Raw genomic sequence first — 21,801 nt, forward strand, 5'->3', positions numbered from 1 at the left:
GACTGTATTTATTATTTTCATGCATTATCATAATATTGCAGCAGTGGTGCAGAATAAGACGCTCACTTGATGTCAAATTCTGCTGCATTGAGACTGTAAAAAGGCAGCGTAAGCATTCAGAAAAGCTTAAATGTAAAAGGTTCTTAAATATGGGCTGAACGATTATGCATTTGTGATTTTATTACGATGTGATTGCAGGCTTTTTCCTGCATAGAGAAATTGGATGCATATGTTGTGGCACCTCAGACTCTCTGCAGTTGCGGCATTACGCCACAGTGGAGGCGCTGTTTCGTTATCAGCACACTGAGGCGCTAAAAAGAGTTGCAGAACAAGAGCTAGCCGTGTTTTACTGCTGTTTGTTTTGCATCCAAGTACGTTTAATATCTTGAAATGTCTTAAATTAACATGATGCACATCATTGTAATGTCTTCAGCTGAACAGTCGCATCGATGAACCAGAGTATACTGTACACCGCGACATCATCAGAATGAATGCACATTTAGTTCAGAACGACTCACACGAATGACTCATTTGAACCGATTCATTTAAACTATTGAACTTTTCAGTCACTGCGAATATAAGAGATCATTGAATCATTTAAAGTGAACCACAGAGAATGCAAGCTTTGCTCATTTAGTAATACTGGTTAATTCAGTTGGCTATTATGGACTGAAAAGTTAGCTTAAAATGATAAAAAGCTTTATTTGATTATAAAAGACATTTCTGTTTGGTTGAATAAAAGTAAAGTTTTCATTTTCATTCATTGTATTTGAACTTTTAATACGTCAAAGTCACTTTGGTTAAGGCATTTAAAGGTACGGTAGGCTTACATGTGTGTTCAAGATCAGGATGGCACCACCTCCGCCTCATTTTGAGTCAGGATAAACCCTGGATAAAACACGATTTTAAAAAAAACCATAGATTGCGATTAATTATGGGGATGTACATTTTAATGCGACCCTGCTCATAGCTGACTAGTACCATTTTAAAAGCATGTAAACACGGCTTTTTCCTTTTCCCCAAAGTGCCCGGGACGGGAGCTTGCGTTTTCGTGGCGACTAACTGCGAGTTAAGAAAGCGCTCTGCATCTCATGCGCTGTTTGAGCACGCTTGCTGTGAGTCTGTATTTGGACCATGAGCCGCGGCCGAAGAGCATGTTGTACCACATGCGCGCCACGCCTGCGCCTGACTCCATTTAAGCGTGCTTCTCGAAATTCTGGATTTAAAATAAAGCTTTATGTCATGATCATTATTACATGTTTATATGGCTAGAAATTGAACAAATCATAGTGTGATTGTAGTTCTATAAATTCATGCTTCACCTAATTTCATCATAAACCTGGCCTACAATTAATGGTTAATCTGTCTAATATTACATTGGTTACCATTTATTGATTTTCAAATTTTTATAAAAGATTATAATAGTTAAAAGAAAAAAATCACAATATTGGAAAAAAAATCGTTCAGCCCTACTTTAAAGGGACAGGTCATCCAAAATTGAAAATCCTGTCATGATTTACTCACTCTCTAGTTGTTATAAACCTTTAGAAATGTCTTTGTTTGCATGAACACAGAGAAAGATATTTGATCGAATGCTTGTAGCCAAACAGTTCTTGGACCCCTTGGGGCAAGATGTCAGACTATACGCATTCTTTCAAATATCTTTCTCTGTGTTTTTTAGAACAAAGACATTAATACAGATTTAGAACAGCTCGTAGGAGAGTTAATGATGACAGAATTTTCATTTCGAGTGAACTGTCCCTTTAATATAATTCTCATTCTCTTGATCAGAACTATTTCTTATTTTATTCTTTGTTTTTCTCATGTTTCTCATATTGGCAAAAGTGCTGGAAATGTACAGGGCAGACTGTCCAATTCAATTCTCTGATCTTTATATCTCAATGTTCTCTGACTGGTTCCAGGCCAGCCTTTCCAAATCAGTTCAACAGGAATTGAAATGGAAAAAGTCCGTTGCTTGGCTAATAATAATGACAGACTGATTTTTTAAACACAAAACAGGGAACGCTGACAGTCACTTTAGTTGCCTTATTTTGGTCATTTCTAGAAGTTCAGGGTGTGTGAGGTGAGAGCGTTCATGCCAGGACACTTCAACAATGTTCATGACCTTTGAGGATACGAGTGGTTGTATTGTCTGTCCATTACTCCGCCTGAAACAACACCACCTCCCCCCTGACAACCTGATGTTGAGTGGAAACAACTGATGGAAAATAAGTCTCATTTCAGACATGATGCTGATGTGTGTGGCCAAAATATCTGAATTACTTTTCATAGACATCAATGAGTTTAAACAAAGTCTGTTTACAGAAGTCCTGCCGTGTTTGCAGCTCCTCTGCGCAGCTTTTCACATCATCGCAACAGTACGAAGGCTGATATTTCTAAAATCACTGGCAAAAATAAATTAAACGGCATATTACTGATCAATAATTAAACATGACATCGACCGTATCATTCGGTGTGCTAAGCTTAAATTGTGGTAAAAATCAAATTTTTCGAGGTGACCTCATCTACTGTGCCCGCCTACAGTCCCGCCTCAGAGAATCATCAGTCTTTACTGATTGACGATTGGATGGTTTTACTGGAAGGCGGGACTTCCTTCTCTAGAGCGGCCGTATGGAGCGTTGCATTCCTCGCCATTCATTGTTCATAGTTTTTCAATCTTTGGTTTAAGTGAAGAGCAGATGGAAACCTTTGGGCGTGCAGGTTGTTATATTGAAGGTGATGGCAACACAATGTGTCTTATTGTGGCGTCTGGTGATGACTCATCTGTAACTATCATCATTCAGTCATTTCATGTGGAGTAAGTTTGGGGGAGTTGTGAAACTCAAGACGCCTTTCTTAAATATTAAAGGTCTCAGACATTGTGTGGTTTACATCTCTCAGCGTCCTCCTGCTTTTAAGATCAGTCATTGATTTCGCTTAAGGGATTCACCGGCCGATACCAGGCTCATGTACTCTTATAGAATCATCGATACCAAGGACAGACTCGACATAATGACTGAAATTTGGGCTTTGAAAGTTATGAGGCAGAGTTATTTGTTTCAGTGTGTGGTGTGCTTGGAAAATGACAAAAAAATACAGATACAGTCATTGATGTCGGCAAGTGACAGAAATAAATATCATAACACAAACTCCGTCTGATGATGATATCGGACCATTCCAATTTTATTTATGGCTCTGAATATTGTGTGCATGAGGGATTTCATTATTTTCATCAGTTTATCTTCATGAACATGAGCTGGATTGCTTTATAAAATCAACTGTATTCAAAGATACTAAAAACACACAGTATGTCATGATACGGTACACAATTGACCGAAAGGTGTAACAGAAGATGTCTAGATGACCTGTGTACTATATTCCAAATCTTTGGAATCCATATGATTTCATTCAGATTGTGCAGTGCTTTGGGAACCAGGAAGGTTCCATAATAAAAAGTTGTATTTTTTTGTATTAAAGTTGACGTGTTTCCCGCTGAAACAGGAATTGCGGCCAGGGTTTTTTTTTTTCTTAAATTGCCAATTTGAACAAGCTGTGTGTGGTAAAAGGGTGAGGTTTATTATTAATTTAGAGAGCGTTTGTTTGGACAAAACTTTGTGTTGTTTAGAACGTTTGATCTGTTTCACAGAAGAGCATGTCTGTACATTTGAGTCTGTACATTGTGACTTCATAAATGAGTCTGTGAGGGTTTTGGGAATCGACTAATTGGCCTCAAAGCTAACAAACGTTTGAATTTCATGGGGTTTTCCGTGGGTTTCTTTCTCTGTTTTGTTAAATGTAGTTTTCATTGATGTTTTGGTTTTGGACAGGATGTGGTATTGCTCTCGGGGGATGTCTCGAGACCCCCACATCATTTGCACAAATTTGCATGACAAAAGGAAGAGAACACGTGTGTAAAACACAGAGAACAATCATGTTCTTATGAAATGATCTCTTGGATTGATTTATAAAGTCCTCTCCTGCTGATCTGAGACCTGTTAAGATGTTGGTCAAACGTTAACTGTTTTCTGTAACTACTATGACATTTTTTCACAATAACAACACAGTGGAGTAGAATTCTTATTCACCCCCCGGAGCAGTTGTCAGTTTGACCTTTAACCTCACTGAATGTTGAGGTCTCGTAATGACGGCCGTTAGTGAACACAAGTGTTTCCTTTCTTCTTCAAACACACATATAAACATGACACCTATAGACAAGAGGTCCCTTACATCCACAACACCTCAAACTCTTTGAATCATACAGTGATGAATGTTCGGCCATCAATCCACAGCTGGACTGTCTCAATAATGACTGATGCCAGACTTTGGGGTGAATGATATTTTCTTTTTGGTTGTGTCCACCAATTTCCAAAATTAAAATATTTTTAATTTGGTATCTTCAGTTCAGTACATGAGTTAACATGAACTAACAATGAACAACACAACATCATTTCTTCATCATATTTAATGTTTATTTTAACATTTACTAATGCATTTATAAATCGACTATTTGGGATGCACTGATAGCATTTTTTAAGACCGAGTGCGAGTTCTGATATTTTTTTTCCTCATGCCTTTACCTTTTCACAACAGTGAATTTTTTAGTTTTTTTCCTCCAAAACATCAACGATTTTTGATAACATTTGTTATTTTGTTAAAGAATTGACAATATTCAAGGTTTAATTCAACTAAAAAACTGAATATATCTGTCATCAAATTAATTTTTTTAACAAAAATATATGAAAAAAAAATATCATTTAAAAATATATAGCCAAAGTCTACGATACATATCTTAATGTTTTTGTATTGCAATATACGATACTGAGATATATTGTTACACCGCTATGAAAAATAAAAACTTTCAAAGCAAATTTCACGACAAATTTCTGACAGTTATGTCACATGAGGTATCGTTTTTTTTGGGTATCGGTGCATTTTTACGAGTACAAGTACTTAGAATCAACTGTGCATGGAGTAAGGTATAATCCTCGGTCAGCCGAGCGTTAAAGGATTTTGATGCATGACGTTGAGGCCAAGAACCAACCGACGCAAAGCGGATTCAAATCCTTTAACGCACGGCAAGCTGTGGATTATCCTGCTTATACCATATGCCATTTGCCAAGTTAAAGCTGTTATTGATGTTTACAGTGTAATTTTTGATTAGACAGGTGAAAATAACAATTATTTCCGTCAGTTAATTTCAAACATTGATCAAACTGACTGGAACTGCCCGTGCATTAAACAGTTTTAATGCACACCTTACAGCCTATCGGAATCCAGTCTTCAAACAGACCTTGGTATAAACAGAAATCACTGGTGTAAACTAACATTAACAACGATCAATAAACTGTAAAAATATGTTCTTTGTTAGTTTGTGTAAGTTGATGCTTTAGTGTTAATAGTTCTATAATGTTTTATTTGTCAACTATATAATGCAGTGAAGAAGTTGCTATATTACCATATCTGTGATAAAAACAAATCCCTTCCATCTTGTTTATAGATTCCACCTGTAACTCTGCTCATATATCATCTCAGAAACGCCTCTGACAAGAGTTATGGACATCGGTCAGTCTGCTGTTTCCCACACAGGAATGTGCGGTGGCGTGTCAGAGGAGCTCACGGTTTGAGATGAACAGAAACACTCGCTGGTGTGTGACAGCTCTTACAATTATGAATGATTAATTCTTTCGACAGTAATTGCGATGGCGCTCGTCTGCCGCAGATACAGAAACCAGCACAATGGTGCATTGATGGCAAACTATCGTCTTATCCTGTGTCATCTAATCCCTTCTTTTGTGTCACACTCCAAATGCTTTTTAATTAGTTTCATTGGCTAATGCGCTGCTTTGCTTCTGTCTGCCGCTATTGTGGTCACATGAGCGCGGCCATTGTTTCCAGTGGAGCTCCTCAGAATACACTCCAGCGTTTCCCATCAACAGATCTCACAGCAGTTTATAACTATTTCACATTGTAGTCAATTGGTGGCTGATTTGTGTGAATGTGTGCAATACATTATTTATATTTGACCCTGAAGTCTTAAGTATCACAGGAACATTTTTAGTAAAAGTCAAAAATACATTGTAGGGGGCAAAGTATTGATCGTTCTTTAATGCAAAAAATCATTAGAATATTAAGTAAAGATCATGTTCCATGAAGATATTTTGGGAATTTCCTACCTTAAATATAAAAAATGTTCTTTTTGTGAGAGGATGGACTGCTATAATGCCTCTGATGGACAACTTTAAAGGCCATTTTCTCAATATTTAGATTTTTTTGCACCCTCAGATCCAGAGTTATAAACATCTGTATCTCCACCATATATTGTCCTATTCTAACAACTCATACATCAATAGAAGGCTTAAGTATTCAGCTTTCAGATGATTTACAAATCTAAATTAAAAAAACTAACCCATGGGAATGTTTTGTTGTCCAGGGTCACAAAAGATCTGCTCCTTTCACCTCACTCGCTTTATTGATCTTTTTGTAATAATCTTGTGTTTTTATCATTCACCTTGTACAAATTCTGACTTCACACTTGAATTATTGAAAGATTTGACATGTGTAAGCATGACACATCTTTAGAAGTGCAGTCTTGCTTTTAGTATTTATTGAAAGTTAGCTTCGCTTGGCTGTTTCTCCTGTCGCGTCGAAGACGGTGGACGTGTTAATCCGTGTCTTGACTATGAATTTCACAGATGAAAGCATCTTTATTTCCATTGTATTAGTGCTTTGAGATGGACTCAACTGGAGATGATTTCAAGCGTGCTGTTCTTTTGTTGTGTGGACGACTGATGTTTCTTGATATCGACATACAAAACAGTTCAGTTCCTATAAATCAGGTTTATATTTCTGTGAAACGTTCTGTTGCATCATTCTGTATGGGGGGTTGAATAGTTTTGAGGTTTTGTGTAATACTCTCATGAGTGTTGAACAGCTGTAGAAACACAGATCTGTATTTATTCGGCTTCACTCGCTCGGTCTATTCGCAAATCTAAAAGAACCCTTTTATTTTCACTGGTGTGACACACTGAGGGTTTATTTTTAAAACCGCTGCCAGATTTGTTTTCATCTTCTGCTTAAAGCCCTGCATAGTCTTCACAATGAATAATCATGATCATATTTTTGCTAGCGGACTGTTTTCTGGTGTGTAGAATGTTTACATTTGGCCTGAAGTGTATTTCTAGACGCTTCATCCTCGAAGTATGTGAGGGATTTAAACAGAGGAGACGATCTGCAAAACCACAACTGAATGCTAGAAGAAAATACAGTAGATTTATTTATTAATAGAAGAACATGTGATATTTATATTTATCAGGCATGGACGGAAATAAAAATGTTTTTGTTCTGAAGAACTCAAATAAAAGAAGCTCTTATCAGATCCAGTTATGGCTTCTTTTCATATTTTTATCCTGTTGTCTTATTTTATTTTTATGATCAAAATGCGACTTTTATTTGTTATTTTTTCACTTTTTCCACTGTGAACGAATCCTTAAATCTCCTTTGAGGTACAATTCACTTAAATGGATGACTTAAAGGGATTGACAGAGATGAATTGAAATGATTCTTACGTACTGCACCATCAGCGTAACCAAACTCAATTTACAACAGTTTCCTGAACCCCTCATGCCGTCTGCCATTGATGGACAAACAGAGAGTCTGGGTTGAGTCTGTATCTTCACATCATTCAGATCACTTGAGTGATGTCATTATAATAACACACGTCACTTAACTAGTTCCGTTCATGATGCAATATACTGTAAATGTATAATATATCGGCGACACACATTTTGTAAGCATCTCTCGTGTTTCTAACACTGACACTTTTCCTCTTCGCGAAACACTATCTGCGTCTTTTGTATGTGGCGGCACCTTGTTATTCACTTCTCTATACGGAGGCATCATTAGAATAATAGGCTAGACGCGTCTCTTTTCACAAGGAAGGACGTTTTGACATAACCAAATTTGTTCTAGCCTGTCATGTTTTACAAGAGCCATTAAATGCAAAGTTTGCAGTCTGGTGATCAATAATACAGACAGTTATATTTGGAGCCGCCCTCCCTGCAGGAACATTACAGCTTAGGCTTGTTGCTAGGGAGCGACACCAAATGTGCTGAAAGTGTAGCGATCGGATGCCCGCCGCTGGAAAATATCGACAGGTGCCATAAATCATCAACAGAAGGTTTGACGTTGACATCAGGGGATATCCTGGAGAAGATGAGCTCGGGGTAATATCAGCTCGGACATCAAATAAAGACGAATATCACAGAATTAAGAGCAGAGATGTGCCGTATCGAGTGAATCAAAACAGACTGAGTTTAATCTTCAAGTGCTTCTTTTGGCAATCGCACAAATTCACTCCAGAAACTGTCATTGAGAGATGCGGGAAGAGTGGATTTTTTCAGGTGCCAACGATGTAAAGAAGGATTTCTTTCAGTGAACTGATAATATGATATATAGTGTTCATCACTGAATGAAATAATGGATCTTCTTGCTCTGCAGACATCTGAAGTCCTTGAAGAAGAGCTGGCGGAGGGCATATAAAAGGCTTTATATATTTGACTTTTGTGAAACGCTGTCGTGTGATTGGTTGTCTGCACGCATGTTATTGTGTAGTGAGACAAACAGCATGTAAGTCTGCAGTATTTCTGTGTTGTGTGTCTTGCCGTCATCAAGAATCGAAGGCCGGCAGGAGCTAAAACACTCTTTAAAGACTCAAACTGTGTTTCCATCAAAACACTTTCTTCATATAGAAGCGGCTGTTTTTGTCTTAAGCTGCACAACAACAAATGTGAAATCACAATATGGCCTTGTGCCGTTCTTAAAGCAACAGCTCAGCCTAAAATATTTCCTTTGTGCTGTGAGTACATGAGCTTACATTTCAGTCTCTCAGGGTACACAAGTATTGAGTAAAAATAAAACAAATTCACTACAATATTATTAATAATAATAAACAAACAGACTTACGCTTAGAATATACAGTACATATAACTTAAAGGGACAGTTCACCCACCTGTCATCCTTTACTCACCCTCAGGTTGTTCCAAATCTGTATAAATGTCATTGTTCTGATGAACACAGAGAAAGATATTTGGAAGAATGTCATTAACCAAACAGATCTCATCCCCCCTTTACTGCCATAGTAGGGAAAATAAATACCATAGGAGTCAATGGATACAAGATCATTCTTCCAGATATCTTCCTTTGTGTTCATAAGAACAAAGACTTTATACAGGTTTGGAACAATATGAGGGTGATGATGACAGAATGTTTTATTTTTGGATGAATTGTCCCTTTAAGTGCATGAATATACTATATAGTAGGTTTTTGTGTTACAGTATCTTACAGAGAAGATTTGAATGTAAAGTAAAATGTGAATAAAAAGTGTGTTTTGTTTCATTTCATTTTTGAGTGACCTGAAAGAACTTTTTGGTCTTTCAGAGAGAACAAGTGCCATGTTAAAGGGACAGTTCACCCGAAAAAAAATGATTTACTAACCCTCAGGTTATTTCAAACCTTAATACATTTTTTTTTCTGTTTAACACAAAGAGGATATTTCGAAGAATGTGGGAAACCAATAGTTCTGGGGCACCATTGACTTCCATATTAGTAGTTTTCCCTACAATGGTAGTTAATTGTGCATTTTTACAAATATCTTTTCAGCAGACTAAATAAATGTATACAGGTTTGGCATACTTAAGGGTGAGTAAATGAAGACAGAATTTTCATTTTGGGTGAACTGGCCCTTTAAAATAGATGCCATTAGAGATTTTATATTTTCACAATTCAGATCAGTATTTGTACAGACCAAACGCTATCATTGATTTCTTTTTACATCTTCATGATATAATAGAATGATTAGTGAAGTAAATAATAAAAGCAGTGTTTCTGTGTTTCACTCACGGATGAAATGCATTTTCACTGTAAGTTAAATGTTAATGTTGGTTGATATTATATAGATTGATGTTTCTCCGGGTAGTGAAGGCTGTAATCTTTTCAGGCAGTCACATCAGACATATTGAAGCATCAGAACAGATTTAATGACCCAACAGCGGCTCAGAATCCCAGCAGCTCGCAGCGTTGATACATGAATGTTATTTGACTCATTACAGGTCGCGGCTGTGAATAATAATTAGGAAAAGACGGATTCTGTAATGAGACATGCATTTCACATTTCTCTACAATCTCCATTTGCCCGTTCTCAACACACACACACACACACACACACACACACACACACACACACACACTCAGGAAATTGATTTGTGGGTTTATGACTAAAGTGCAATTTTGTTAACTATTATTGACGGGGAGTCTTCCATTAAAACAGTTGCCGTGGCAATGACACACATTTTCCTTTCATTATTGTGTTGTGCTGCGGTGCAGCGAGCGCTAATAATAACTTATTTTAATACAGTAACCAGGACGACTAATAAGCAGCTGCTGTCAGGATTCCAGGAGTCTGTGTTTTACGGCTCTATCTTCATCCTCGTGCTTGATTTGAGATTTCGACCTGCATATTTTAAAGAGACAGGTAGCTATTAAAGCGCTGACAGGGAGAATGTATTGACTCGGGGTGGAGATCAACAGGAATGTATCTTAAGGCTCGTGTTTGACTTTCTGGGAATTCACCCAGGCCGAAACTTTGGGAGATTAGACGTCATGTACATTAGGGACGGTTGGTTTTATTGAAGATTAGTCAGTGTCTGCAGATGTTTGACTGATAAGGAACAATGGTGTATCGGGATGTTGGGTGTCAAAGGGGTTTTCTCATGTTGAAATAGAGTTATTTATTGTTGACGGGCAAAAATAAGAAAAAGATCAAATAAAACCTGCCCACGAGTCATTTGGATAAATGGCTCCGTAAACTCCCGTGACAAGATCAGGCAGGTTTACACAAGCATGACGACATTTGAACTTTTATGTTACGCATTATAAACATAAAGAAATCCACTAATTGGTGACAAAATATGGTTTGAAACTATTGAAAAAATGTCATAAACGAGAATCTTCATCCACCTGAGGAGGAATAAATGAACAATATGTGTTTTGTAATATTAATTAATTATAATCCTGTAACCCAAACTTTTTTTGAGAGTTTAATTGTTTTCTACCATTGAACATAAAATGAACATGTTACATAATTTATGAAGCGATCAAATACATGACAAACAATCAAATCCTTAATTTCAGGACCAGGTGTATTTATTAAAGATGTGTTAACAGGTGATTTGGATAAAGAGCTCTTTAAAGTGGCATCACAAGCTCAGACAGGTTTGAGAGTGAACTTTACACAAGCATTACCAGCTGTATATCTGGGCTGGATTATTTTTGTCATGTTACATGGTAATTGCAGTGTAAAAAACACGAGTGATCTTTGCTGTGGAAACGGTATGTACCGTCATGTGTTATTAATGCTTTTTGTTCTGTCTTGTATCCTGACACGCCGTCCTGTTGTGAAATAATGAAGTCAAGAGTGGAATTTTTTCGACTCATCAAAAACAAACAAAAGTTCTTTTCAAGAATGGCTTCATTCGTTCGATTGATGTCACACATCCTGAAAGTTTAACGGGAAGCAAAATAACATGAATTATTAAAGCTCGGGGGCGCGCGTGTTTTATGTTTAATTGGACCTCTTTGCAGCAGAGGTGTTATGTAGATCTATTCCACAGAGACCCGTTTGACATTTTGTGGAGGACTTGAGCTGTAAATGAGAAGCAGACCGAGTCCTGTCGCTCTGATCTGATAAGGCATGCCAGGATTATTCATGCCCATTTCAGTCTGGTGATTCAACAACCAATGGGAGGTTGTCGGGGTGTTGTCGTCCTCCGTCACAAAGCTTCTTGTCAAGTGCTTTTTCAGAGCTGTAATCATAGCGCCGTCTTAGCCAATAAAACGCTCAAGAAAATGTAACGTTATTAATAGTGTGACGGCGAAGCTTCTCTTAAACTCTTCTGTAGCCCAAAGCGAAATCTAATCAAGGAAATGTACATAAACTCCAGCGTGATTAGCATTACAAATGCTGTTAAATCCATCCCGAAGTGAAGTAAAGTGAGGTTAGAGTGTTTTTCAACAAATATGTTGTGAGAAGAGTCACTTCAACTTTAAAATATATTTGTTTCTTCACATCAAGAGGGATTTGTTGGTTGGTAAACTGCAGGACATAATACAGTTTTAAACCCTAATTTATGTGATGTTGTTTTCTAGCAATTGACATAAAATATATATCAGTTTTAAATGATGTAACAGGGTTGAACTCTGTAGAGGCTGGATAATGGTTTCGTAATGACAGTTACAGGGTTGAATGAATCATCTTGATAAATGCAGTTAAGACTTGATTTTGTGTAATAATTTATTAAATAGAATAATATTGTGTTCCCCTCCCATTTGTTTTATTTGACAGTTAAACGTGGAATCTTTGTTTTTTTAATGGGGTGGAAAAATCATGAAGTAACAGGGTTGAGCGCGATATGCGGGACACTGACAAAGAGATAGATTACAGTTTTGGTAATAAATATGGCATACAAAGATTTGTATGAAATTGTATTGCAGGACAGGTCATGTTAACATGATGTTGGCTAGAGATGATGTTTTGTCTCAAGACAAGATTTAGAGAAACTAGTTCATGCTTTTATCATCAGCAGGGTGGATTACTGTAATGGACTCCTTACAGGTCTTCCTAAAAAGACCATCAGACAGCTGCAGCTCATACAGAACTGCTGCCAGGATTCTGACCAGAACCAAAAAATCTGAGCATATCACACCAATCCTCAGGTCCTTACACTGGTTACCAGTTACTTTTAGAATCAACTTTAAAGTATTATTAATTGTCTGTAAATCACTCAATGGTCTAGGACCTAAATACATCTCAGATATGCTCATTGAATTTAAACCAAACAGACATCTCAGATCATCAGGATCAAGTCAGATAACAAGGGTTCACTCAAAACAGGGCGAGTCAGCGTTTAGCCATTACGCCACCCGTAGCTGGAATCTACTTCAGGCATCAGACGTTCATCAACAGAAGCTTCTTTTAAATCCAGATTAAAAACACACTTGTTTAGCTGTGCATTCACAACCTGAGCACTGTGCTGCTTTACATCAACTGCACTCCTATTTCTAATTGATTTTTATTTTGCTCTTATTCTTTTAACATTTTTTTATCAATTTTATTGCTGTTTTACTGTTTCTTCAAAATCTAAAGTTTTTGTGATCTTAAATCATTTGCATTTTAAAGATACGTCTTATTTCTTTCTGTCAATCATTTTATGTAAAGCACTTGAATTGCACTTGTGTATGAAATGTGCTATAGAAATAAACTTGCCTTGCCTAGAGATGAGGAGATGTTTTTCACATTGTGAGAAACTAGAAAGTGTACATGCCGGAAAAGTCCAATGCAATATTAAGCTTCTTTCAGGTATTTGAGGAGGTGAGATACCATGATTCTTTGATTTTTCAGGTAGGGTGATGGGAAGACCGACATGCGCACACTTTCGCTCCGAGCTCTCATCTCCAGGAACTGAATCACGTGGCTTCTTGCCCAGAATCTTTTATATTGCCAATCCTAACAGAACGCTGTCATGTTAAACCAGCAGCTCAGGCTGTAGTAAAACATAATAGCCCACAAATCTATATCCCCACCCCTGGGAGCAGCTCTCCCCCACAATCCTCCATTATAGAATGAGATTAGCTATATGAACTCATAGCACTTCCATTTGGATTGAATTATCATTACGGCAAAGATAATATAGAAGACGGGCAGATTCATCAATGGCCCTGACGGTGTACGTAACGTTTGGGTGCATCCTGGCCGCTCAATACATCAATGGTGGCTTGTCTCCTTCGCGCTGAAGGAAATGAGTGAATTAACGTGAATGATTTTCTCTTGTGTTCAGGTGATGATGTGGAGGAGAAGAGAGTTTTGGTGTTGAGTTATCCTCAATACTGCCGGTACCGGTCCGTCATCGCCAGACTCCGCGAGCGGCCCACCTCCCTCCTGACCGACCATGTGGTTCTGGCGCTGGGCGGCATTGCCTCCTTGACCAACAACACCCAGATCCTGTACTGCAGGGACACCTTCGATCACCCCACGCTGGTGGAGAATGACAGCGTGTGCGATGAATTCGGTAAGTGCTTGTTCTGCTCAGGGTAAAATGAAGGTGTTACCTTATAGATGCTGAGTTTTGATTGTTAGTTTGTTTATAGATTAATTATCAAACAAACTGATAAATAACTCAATATGTAGAGGTAGTTGCTAAAACAAACCGCATAATAACTGCATCATTTGTCCTGCGCCGTCTCTGCTATGACTGACGACCAACCAGAGCACCTTAGTGAAGAAGGAACGAGATTTTCACACAGGAACGACTTGTACAGAAAATGTACTCGCTTCTTAGTTTGTGTAAAAAATGAGTGTAACTGAGTGAGGGATGAAAAGAAACAAACGTATGAATGAGTACACGTGTGATTGAGTGATTTACTCTGTGCTGTAGCTGTTACTGATTGAGCTTTTATCTTCATTAGTGGAGTGCCGCTGGGCTGTGTATAAGGACCATCAGGGTTTTCACTGTTGTGTTGCTCTACAATCATGTAGAACTGACTTTGAGCTGGTGATGGAAACAGGGACTCGAGGCTTTTGCTTCTGGGTCAAATATGGACTTTTTTTTTATTTTTAAGATTATTTTTTATTACTTGTCCATACTTTAGCCAACTATGGGTATTTAAGAGCAAATGTGTTCTTGCTATGGCTTCATTCATTTGCTGTGTTCTCTGGTCATCTGTGTTTTGATTATCAAGTGGAGCCAAGAGAAGACAAGACACTTGACATGATGACACTAACATTCAAACACTGTTTTTCTGCTTTGGGAGATGCAAATCAAGCTAAAGTAAAGGCTGTAAATCTTAGTAGGCAGCCTGTTGTGTGACATACTCCTCCGAAACTTGTTCTTGCATTCCAGCGGTTTGAAGGTTTCAAATAGTTAGTCTGCTATCATTCATTCCTCCTCATGTGGTTGTAAACCTGTTGAGTTTTTCTCGAGTACAACACAAAAGAAGAAGAGAAATGGTTTTGTTTTCATATCATGGAATTCAATTGGTTTCAGTGATTCTTCAAAATATCGTCTTTTGTGTGTTGAAGAAGAAATACACTCACACAGGTTTGACGTGACATGAGGATGAGGAAATAATGAAAGACTTCTCATTTTGCGGTGTCCTGCCCCTCAGAATTTAAAAAGTCAAAGAAATCATTCACTGCCTTGCACATCAGAGCCATTATTTGAATGATTTAGCTTGAGGTTGTTCTTTAGCGCTCTCATTCTTACTGTACGTGTTCTGTACTTCAGTGTTTGTGTTGTTTATTGAGTTGGAGGTCATTTCACACAACACAATGGTTCCTGAGCGCTCGGGAATTCCACAGATGCTTCCAGTTAGAAAAGCAGGAGTCAAGCTTAAGTGCTGGAGCTGCTGTTGGGGAAAGTTGGGTTACTGAATGTTTTCTAGAAATCATCTGTTAAGAGTAGAGAACAATCAGACTGCGAGCAAAACCATCAGTGGCTCAGATTGAGATGCTCACAGATCTCTAAACAACAACAACACTATATTCTGCTCAAAACATCTTCTGCTCTCTACAAATAAACCAGAAGTGAGTGTGCTTGAATCAGAAATCTTTCTTCTCAGCAGAACCCTGACATGCTGTATTACAACCCTGAGAAGTCGTTCTGTTTAACTTCGTAGGGTGTGTTAGTTATTGAGGCTTTAGCGCAACATATGAGGTCATCCTTCACAAACTCTGGATTTGTTACACGGGAATAGATCTGATTCGTGAAGCCAAGTCAGATGAGAGAGAAATAGAATCAAGAGTGCTTTTTCTGCTCGGAGTGACGGCTACTTGGCGGAAATGTTGTGTGTTTATTCTTGTCATTAACTGTTTAAAGAGAATAACAGCGAAGGCTTGGCAATGGGGAGAGGGGTTCTCCAGAATTCACTTCCAATGCATTCTAGAACAAAGATGAGGACAGAGAGCAGTGCTATTTGAGATGTTGAATATATATTTAGTCATTTGTTTGTCTTCTAATGAATATAACTGCGGGGAGGGTTAGATTCACATGCTTCTTAAACAGACGGATGTTGACTGAAGTCTCACTTTAGTCATTTGAGTTAAAATCTGAAAATGCACTTCCGTCCTGTAATGACTATCCATCTTACATGACATGTGTTATACAGTCTGGGCGGAGCATCTGTTAACTCCTCCCCTTCAACTTATCTAGTCTGCTCTTGATCATATCTCTGCAAATACAATATTACCTATCACAAAGAGATTTTCTTGAAATACATTCTCATTTTGGACAGTTTCAAGGAAGACTTGGTTTTCAAAAGTTTCAAAGAATCTTCATGATCCTGTTTTTGTGTGTGTTCTTGTGTGTGTGCATGTGTGTGAATGTGTGTGTGTGTGTGTGTGTGTGGGTGAACATGTGTGTGTGTGTGTGTGTGTGTGTGTGTGCATGTGCGTGTGTGTGCATGTGTGTATGCTGGTGAATTATTGAAGAGAGTTTGTAGGTTGATATCATGTAATGGCCGCACACTGTTGTTTCTCTCTCTCTTGATTCATTTGCCGTCTCTCAGGAGGTTATTTTTAGGAGGTCAGTCAGTATTATTCTGTGAACACACACTTACTGCAGAATTGCTGCATTATGATAAAAGTGAGTTGGATTGAGCGGACGAGCTTCAGAGGAGATGAACCGATGTTGTTCTTGTCATTGTGACATGTGCTGTGTGAAAAATCATCTCACGTTCTCTCACGCATGTAATTCCTCATGTGGAAAGAATTGAACAATTCTACTTTGAACCCAAATCTTATAAATATGAAGAAATATTGTTTTCCTGAGGAAATGAATATCAGTTGTTTTCATGATATAATTATAGTCTGTATGGTCACTGTAAAAACTGATGTGAGTCATGAAAACACATGTTTTACATTTACTCATCAAAACAAGTTAAGCAGTTTTGACTTTTATCAAGTTACAACAACTCATCACTTGATTGAATATATTTAAGCGTAATAAACGTTGAGTTTTTTTTAAATGCGGACATGTTCCTACTTATAGGCTGTTTAACAAGCTGGGAAAGCATGCAAACGTTTGAATCAAATTTTCTTTCATCATCTGTTTCAACGAGCGATCATGAGTGTGTTATTCTGAATGGATTTGATGGGCCGACAGAGAGGATTGTGGGTAATCCAGCAGGAGCTGAGCTGTGATGGGAATGCTGTGTGTATGATTACAGTATGATTGATATTCACCGCCGCGGGGATTTTAATGATAGCGTGTTGTTTTGTGAGAGGATCACAGCCGTTTATATTTCTCATCAAGACGTCGCTCAGTTTAAGCACTTGAGTGTTAATAATTTGCTCTTAAATAAAAGGAATGATGGGCGTGTTTCCCTCTCTATCGCCGCTTGGACTGGCTTTCGTCTGCTCCTTCATGTAGATGGCGTGTTTACCACATACACCGCTATAAAAATGGGTCATTTATTTTGTTTCCCTGCAGATCTCAGCAGCGCCGTCGAGGAGGCTCGGAGACAAATGTTAAACAGAAGCGTCTTAATAAAACATCTGAAGTATTTGATGGGGATGGTGGCGTAGTGTTGGAGGATTGGTCCAGGGGTTTGTATTATATTCATATTTGGCTGAAGTGTTTTCCAGAGCGTGGACTTTGGGAAAAGCGGGCGACAGAATCCGGTTAGCACATGTGGCTTTTGAAAACTTGAAATAATTGGATGCTGGGAAAGAATTCATCATTCTGTGAGCAAAGAAATGACTTTTGTTCAACGTTGAGAAACTTCCGACACTCCCTTTTTATTCCCACCCATCAGGAGAGAGAGAAAAACAAGATTACCTCTGACACACTTCTGTCTTTACAACATTTCCATCGAATTCACTTCACTTCTCGTTTCTATTTCTGCGATTCTCTTCTTCATTACAGCTGAATATTTGCGGTTCTGTTTGTTTGACAGCGTGCAGTTCACTAGAACATCAACGGGAACATGTCCCACATTCTCTCGTCCGTATGTTCCCAGCAGCAGATTTAATGTTAAAGTTATTAATGTGGTCCAGATGTGTTTTGGCATTGCGATGTGGGGATGAAAACACACTTTCCACTGTAATTCTGCGCAGAGAGATCGCTAAAGAAGTTTGAAGTAAACAAAATGTTAAACGATTATTGTTTTCCGCACTTACCCGGATCGTTTATCCAAAAAACGAAAAACTGTCATCCTGTTCTTCCAAATGCATATTACTTTTTCCTTCTGTGGAACATAAAAAGGGAATTTACGCAGAATACAGAAGACGCTTGTTGTGCGTATTATGGAAGTGAAAAGAGAGCGAGGGCGTCAAGCTTCAATATGAGTAGAAATACACCACAAAAATATCATGACAGTTCATGATGTCATCACCAGATGAATTAAACTGAAGATTCTGGCTTCATTTCTGTATTCCATAACAATTTTTTTGTATTTCTTTTATTCAGATCATCTCTCTCTCTCTCTCTCTCTGTCTTTTGTTCCAGCAGTCGTGGCCATACGTACAGTTGTTAAAAATTTATGAGCTCATAGTGTAAATGTGAAAATTAGTCTTTTTTTATCCGTTCTGTTTGATTCCATTTCTTTCACTGGTTTCACAATCTGGTTTGGATTACTAAAGGTCATGCATTTTTAAAAGCCCATATGCCTCATCCATGTGTCTTATTAAGAATTCAAGGAGAAACTGAAGGGCCGATTTCATCTTTTCACTTTTTCAGTTCAGAGTCATCTTTGTTCCTACCTTTCTCCGCACGTTCATCTCATTCCCACTCCAGAGATTAAATGAGCTCTCGAATCACAAAATGATTTACCTTTCAGCACAATTTACATAATTGTCCAGTGAGGTTATAGTATTTCTCCAATTTCATAATGAATAACAGACAAGATGTCCACATGTAGATTATAAGCAGCAAAACACAGCCTTGAGAAACAATATTCACTGCGGAAGTGTGTGTGTGTGTGTGTGTGTCTGTGTGTGTGCGTGTTCAGTGTCATACTCAGATGTCAGTGTTTATTTGATGACTGTCATTTGAAGACGTAACAGCAGTCCGTCTGTTTCAAATAATATCCAAACAATTTCACAACACACAATCCCCCTCCTGAAACACGCAGTTAACACATACATTTAATCTATGCAAACTTGATGTTATTTATGATTGTTTTGTGTGTCAGAGAACAGTAATATCTTCTTAAAGTGTTTTTGTGTGACCTAAAAGAGAATTATAACTTAAGAATTGTAACTTTTATTTATACAACTTTTACAATATTGTTGACTTTAGTATGTTTTACAGCAGTTGTGGGAATATAATGTGTGAATGGCAGTCTGTTGTGTGTTTGTAGTTCAATAGCGGTGGAATCAAGCTTACATTCCTATACGTTCCTGCGTTTACATGTCATTAAAAAAAGGTGTGGTCGGCTTAAGGGATCACTGTGACTTATTCATCAGCGTCTCTCAGGTGTGTGTGTGTGGTGTGTGTGTATGTGTGTGTGGTGTGTGTGTGTGGTGTGTGTGTGTGGTGTGTGTGTATGTGTGTGTGTGTGTGGTGTTAGGACCACCGTGCCAGCCCGGTCTGTTTTTTACATTAGAGGCGCTTGAAATCTGCATTTGAAAACTTCCCAGGAATGAAGAGAAGGAAAGAAAACGAGGGAGAATTTTCCAGTCAGTGTTTTGTAACACATCACATCAAATTAAAACCAAATTGCCATTATTTCCCCCTAATGCTCCGTGCTGTGCTGGTTTGCCTTTCAGATAGCTCAGTGTGTTATAAACGAGTTGATTTAGGAGCTGAGAACGACACCCATCCAGCACACACACATTGTGTCCCCTTACACCCCACCAGCATCACCAAACACTGATCCGTCACTGACCCTGCCCATCCTTCATTTCAAGAGAAACGGACCAATGGTGTCGGTGGGGCTCGTTGTCTCCGCCCTGATTCTTTAAGGACACTTTCAATCTCTATTTTCTCACTCACATAGCAAATCCAGGTTTTGGTCCAGTGGATGTCTGTAAAATGTGAGATCTGAGGTTGCGTTGATATTTTTAGTGTCCTCCAGTGTGATTTGGACTAATTGCTCGGTTGGCTCCCTTTAGTTTTAAAAGCTCATTCTTGGCAATAAATCCTCCGGAGAAGAGCTGACGCTTCTCCACAAATCACCTCTTTTCTTCTTCTTTCTGTGCTCTGGAAAAGGGCCGTGCGTGTCAACACTTGTAGTGGATTCAGAATGCTGCGGCGAGAAAATAAACATCCAGCTTGATTTTTAGTTGCATGTATTCCCAGCAGATTACTGGTTTAATAATTCATGCAGAAAAAATTCAGTGCAAGAGATTATTCATCTGAAGTGACTGTTGAACTCGCTCAGACAGAAATTAACAAGAGATATTCAAATAAACAATTTATATAAACATATATAGACACAAACACACAGTTTAAGAACATTTTTATACATGTTATTACACTACCAAAAAGGTAGATATGGCCTTATTTCTAACATGAAAATGAGTTTTTTACAGACAACTCAGATGGCTTTTGCAGTTTAATTCTCATTCTAAATTCCTTTCTGACTTCAAAAAGTAAAAAACTGTAATTTAGTTTTCATGCCTTAAATGTGATGATTGGTATTCACCGGCATGATCAACTTGAATCTTAATTATTTTATTTGACTTAATATTTGCATAGAGCTTCTGTCTTTGGTGTAACAGATTTCTGTGAAAGCCGAATTTTCACCTTAAAAACTAGCACGATGAGACACACTAAAATATTTACTTTATACATATAAACATGTTTTTTTCCAATGAAAATCCTTCATAGTGACACAAATCAAAGCAAAACCATAAACGCTTTTTAAGAACCACACCAAAAACCCACATTTGAACTAAATTTCCATGTGTGTGCTTGAACAGAGCATCTTCTTTGTTGACCTTTGACCTTGTAAGTACTTACTTGCATATTCTTATTCTTTCAAAATGATAGTTTGTGTCACCAATAACAACGACACAAAATCAAGATATATAAAAAAATATTTGTATTCATAAATAATTATTTTGGTTTTATGCACTTATTAGGCCCTCTACTTGTGTTTAACTTAATTAAAGAAATTATTGAAAAGGGAAATATTTATACACCACACAAAAGAGTTAAACATGAAAATCTAATTAATTTTGAAAAAATTGTGCAAAACTTCAAAGACTTAAATAACAATCAATCATCATTATAAAAAAGGCGCGTATTTATGCATTTATTCATTTGGAATCTTTTCGGGACTGTGACCATATTATGAAAACGACCCTTTTCAGAGCTAGATTTACAGGAGATGTGTAGATACATCTGTATGATTTACTGCATCGCTCCGAGCGCCTCCCCATAAACATTTCATGAGACTCAAAACACGGACGTGAAAGAAAAGCTTGTGAAATGTTTCTGATAATAGATTTCAAGTAAACAGATCTTCAAGGACCGTTGGGAAAACGTTACTTCCTCATTTGTGGTGGGCTCAGTTGTATTGTTATTATTTTAGAGCCTCATAACTGCTGTAATCTGATCATGAGCGGCTGTCCGACGGCCCACGACTGCAGTGTGCTTTATCTCATGTATCTGAAGTCAAATGGGTTTCAGTGGAATGAATGCGCTTCTGCTTTTTCTCTTGCGTCTCGCAGTGACTGATGTTTCTCTTTATAATTTTGTAGCTGGGGAATTAAAGCGCTCTGCTGTGGATGCAGATGAAAGGGCTGGT

At 37.9% G+C, this 21,801-nt stretch overlaps 1 protein-coding gene across 1 annotated transcript in view; it reads left to right on the forward strand.

Moving 5' to 3' along the window:
• Positions 1–21,801, forward strand: part of arid5b (AT-rich interaction domain 5B) — an 84,821-nt gene that overhangs the window by 15,909 nt on the left and 47,111 nt on the right. The window contains exon 4 of the mRNA XM_056771943.1: positions 13,890–14,120. Coding sequence (XP_056627921.1) covers positions 13,890–14,120 — 231 coding nt within the window. The remainder of the gene's footprint in view (positions 1–13,889; positions 14,121–21,801) is intronic.

Source organism: Triplophysa dalaica, chromosome 17 (assembly GCF_015846415.1).
Source record: "Triplophysa dalaica isolate WHDGS20190420 chromosome 17, ASM1584641v1, whole genome shotgun sequence".
Lineage (NCBI taxonomy): Eukaryota > Metazoa > Chordata > Actinopteri > Cypriniformes > Nemacheilidae > Triplophysa > Triplophysa dalaica.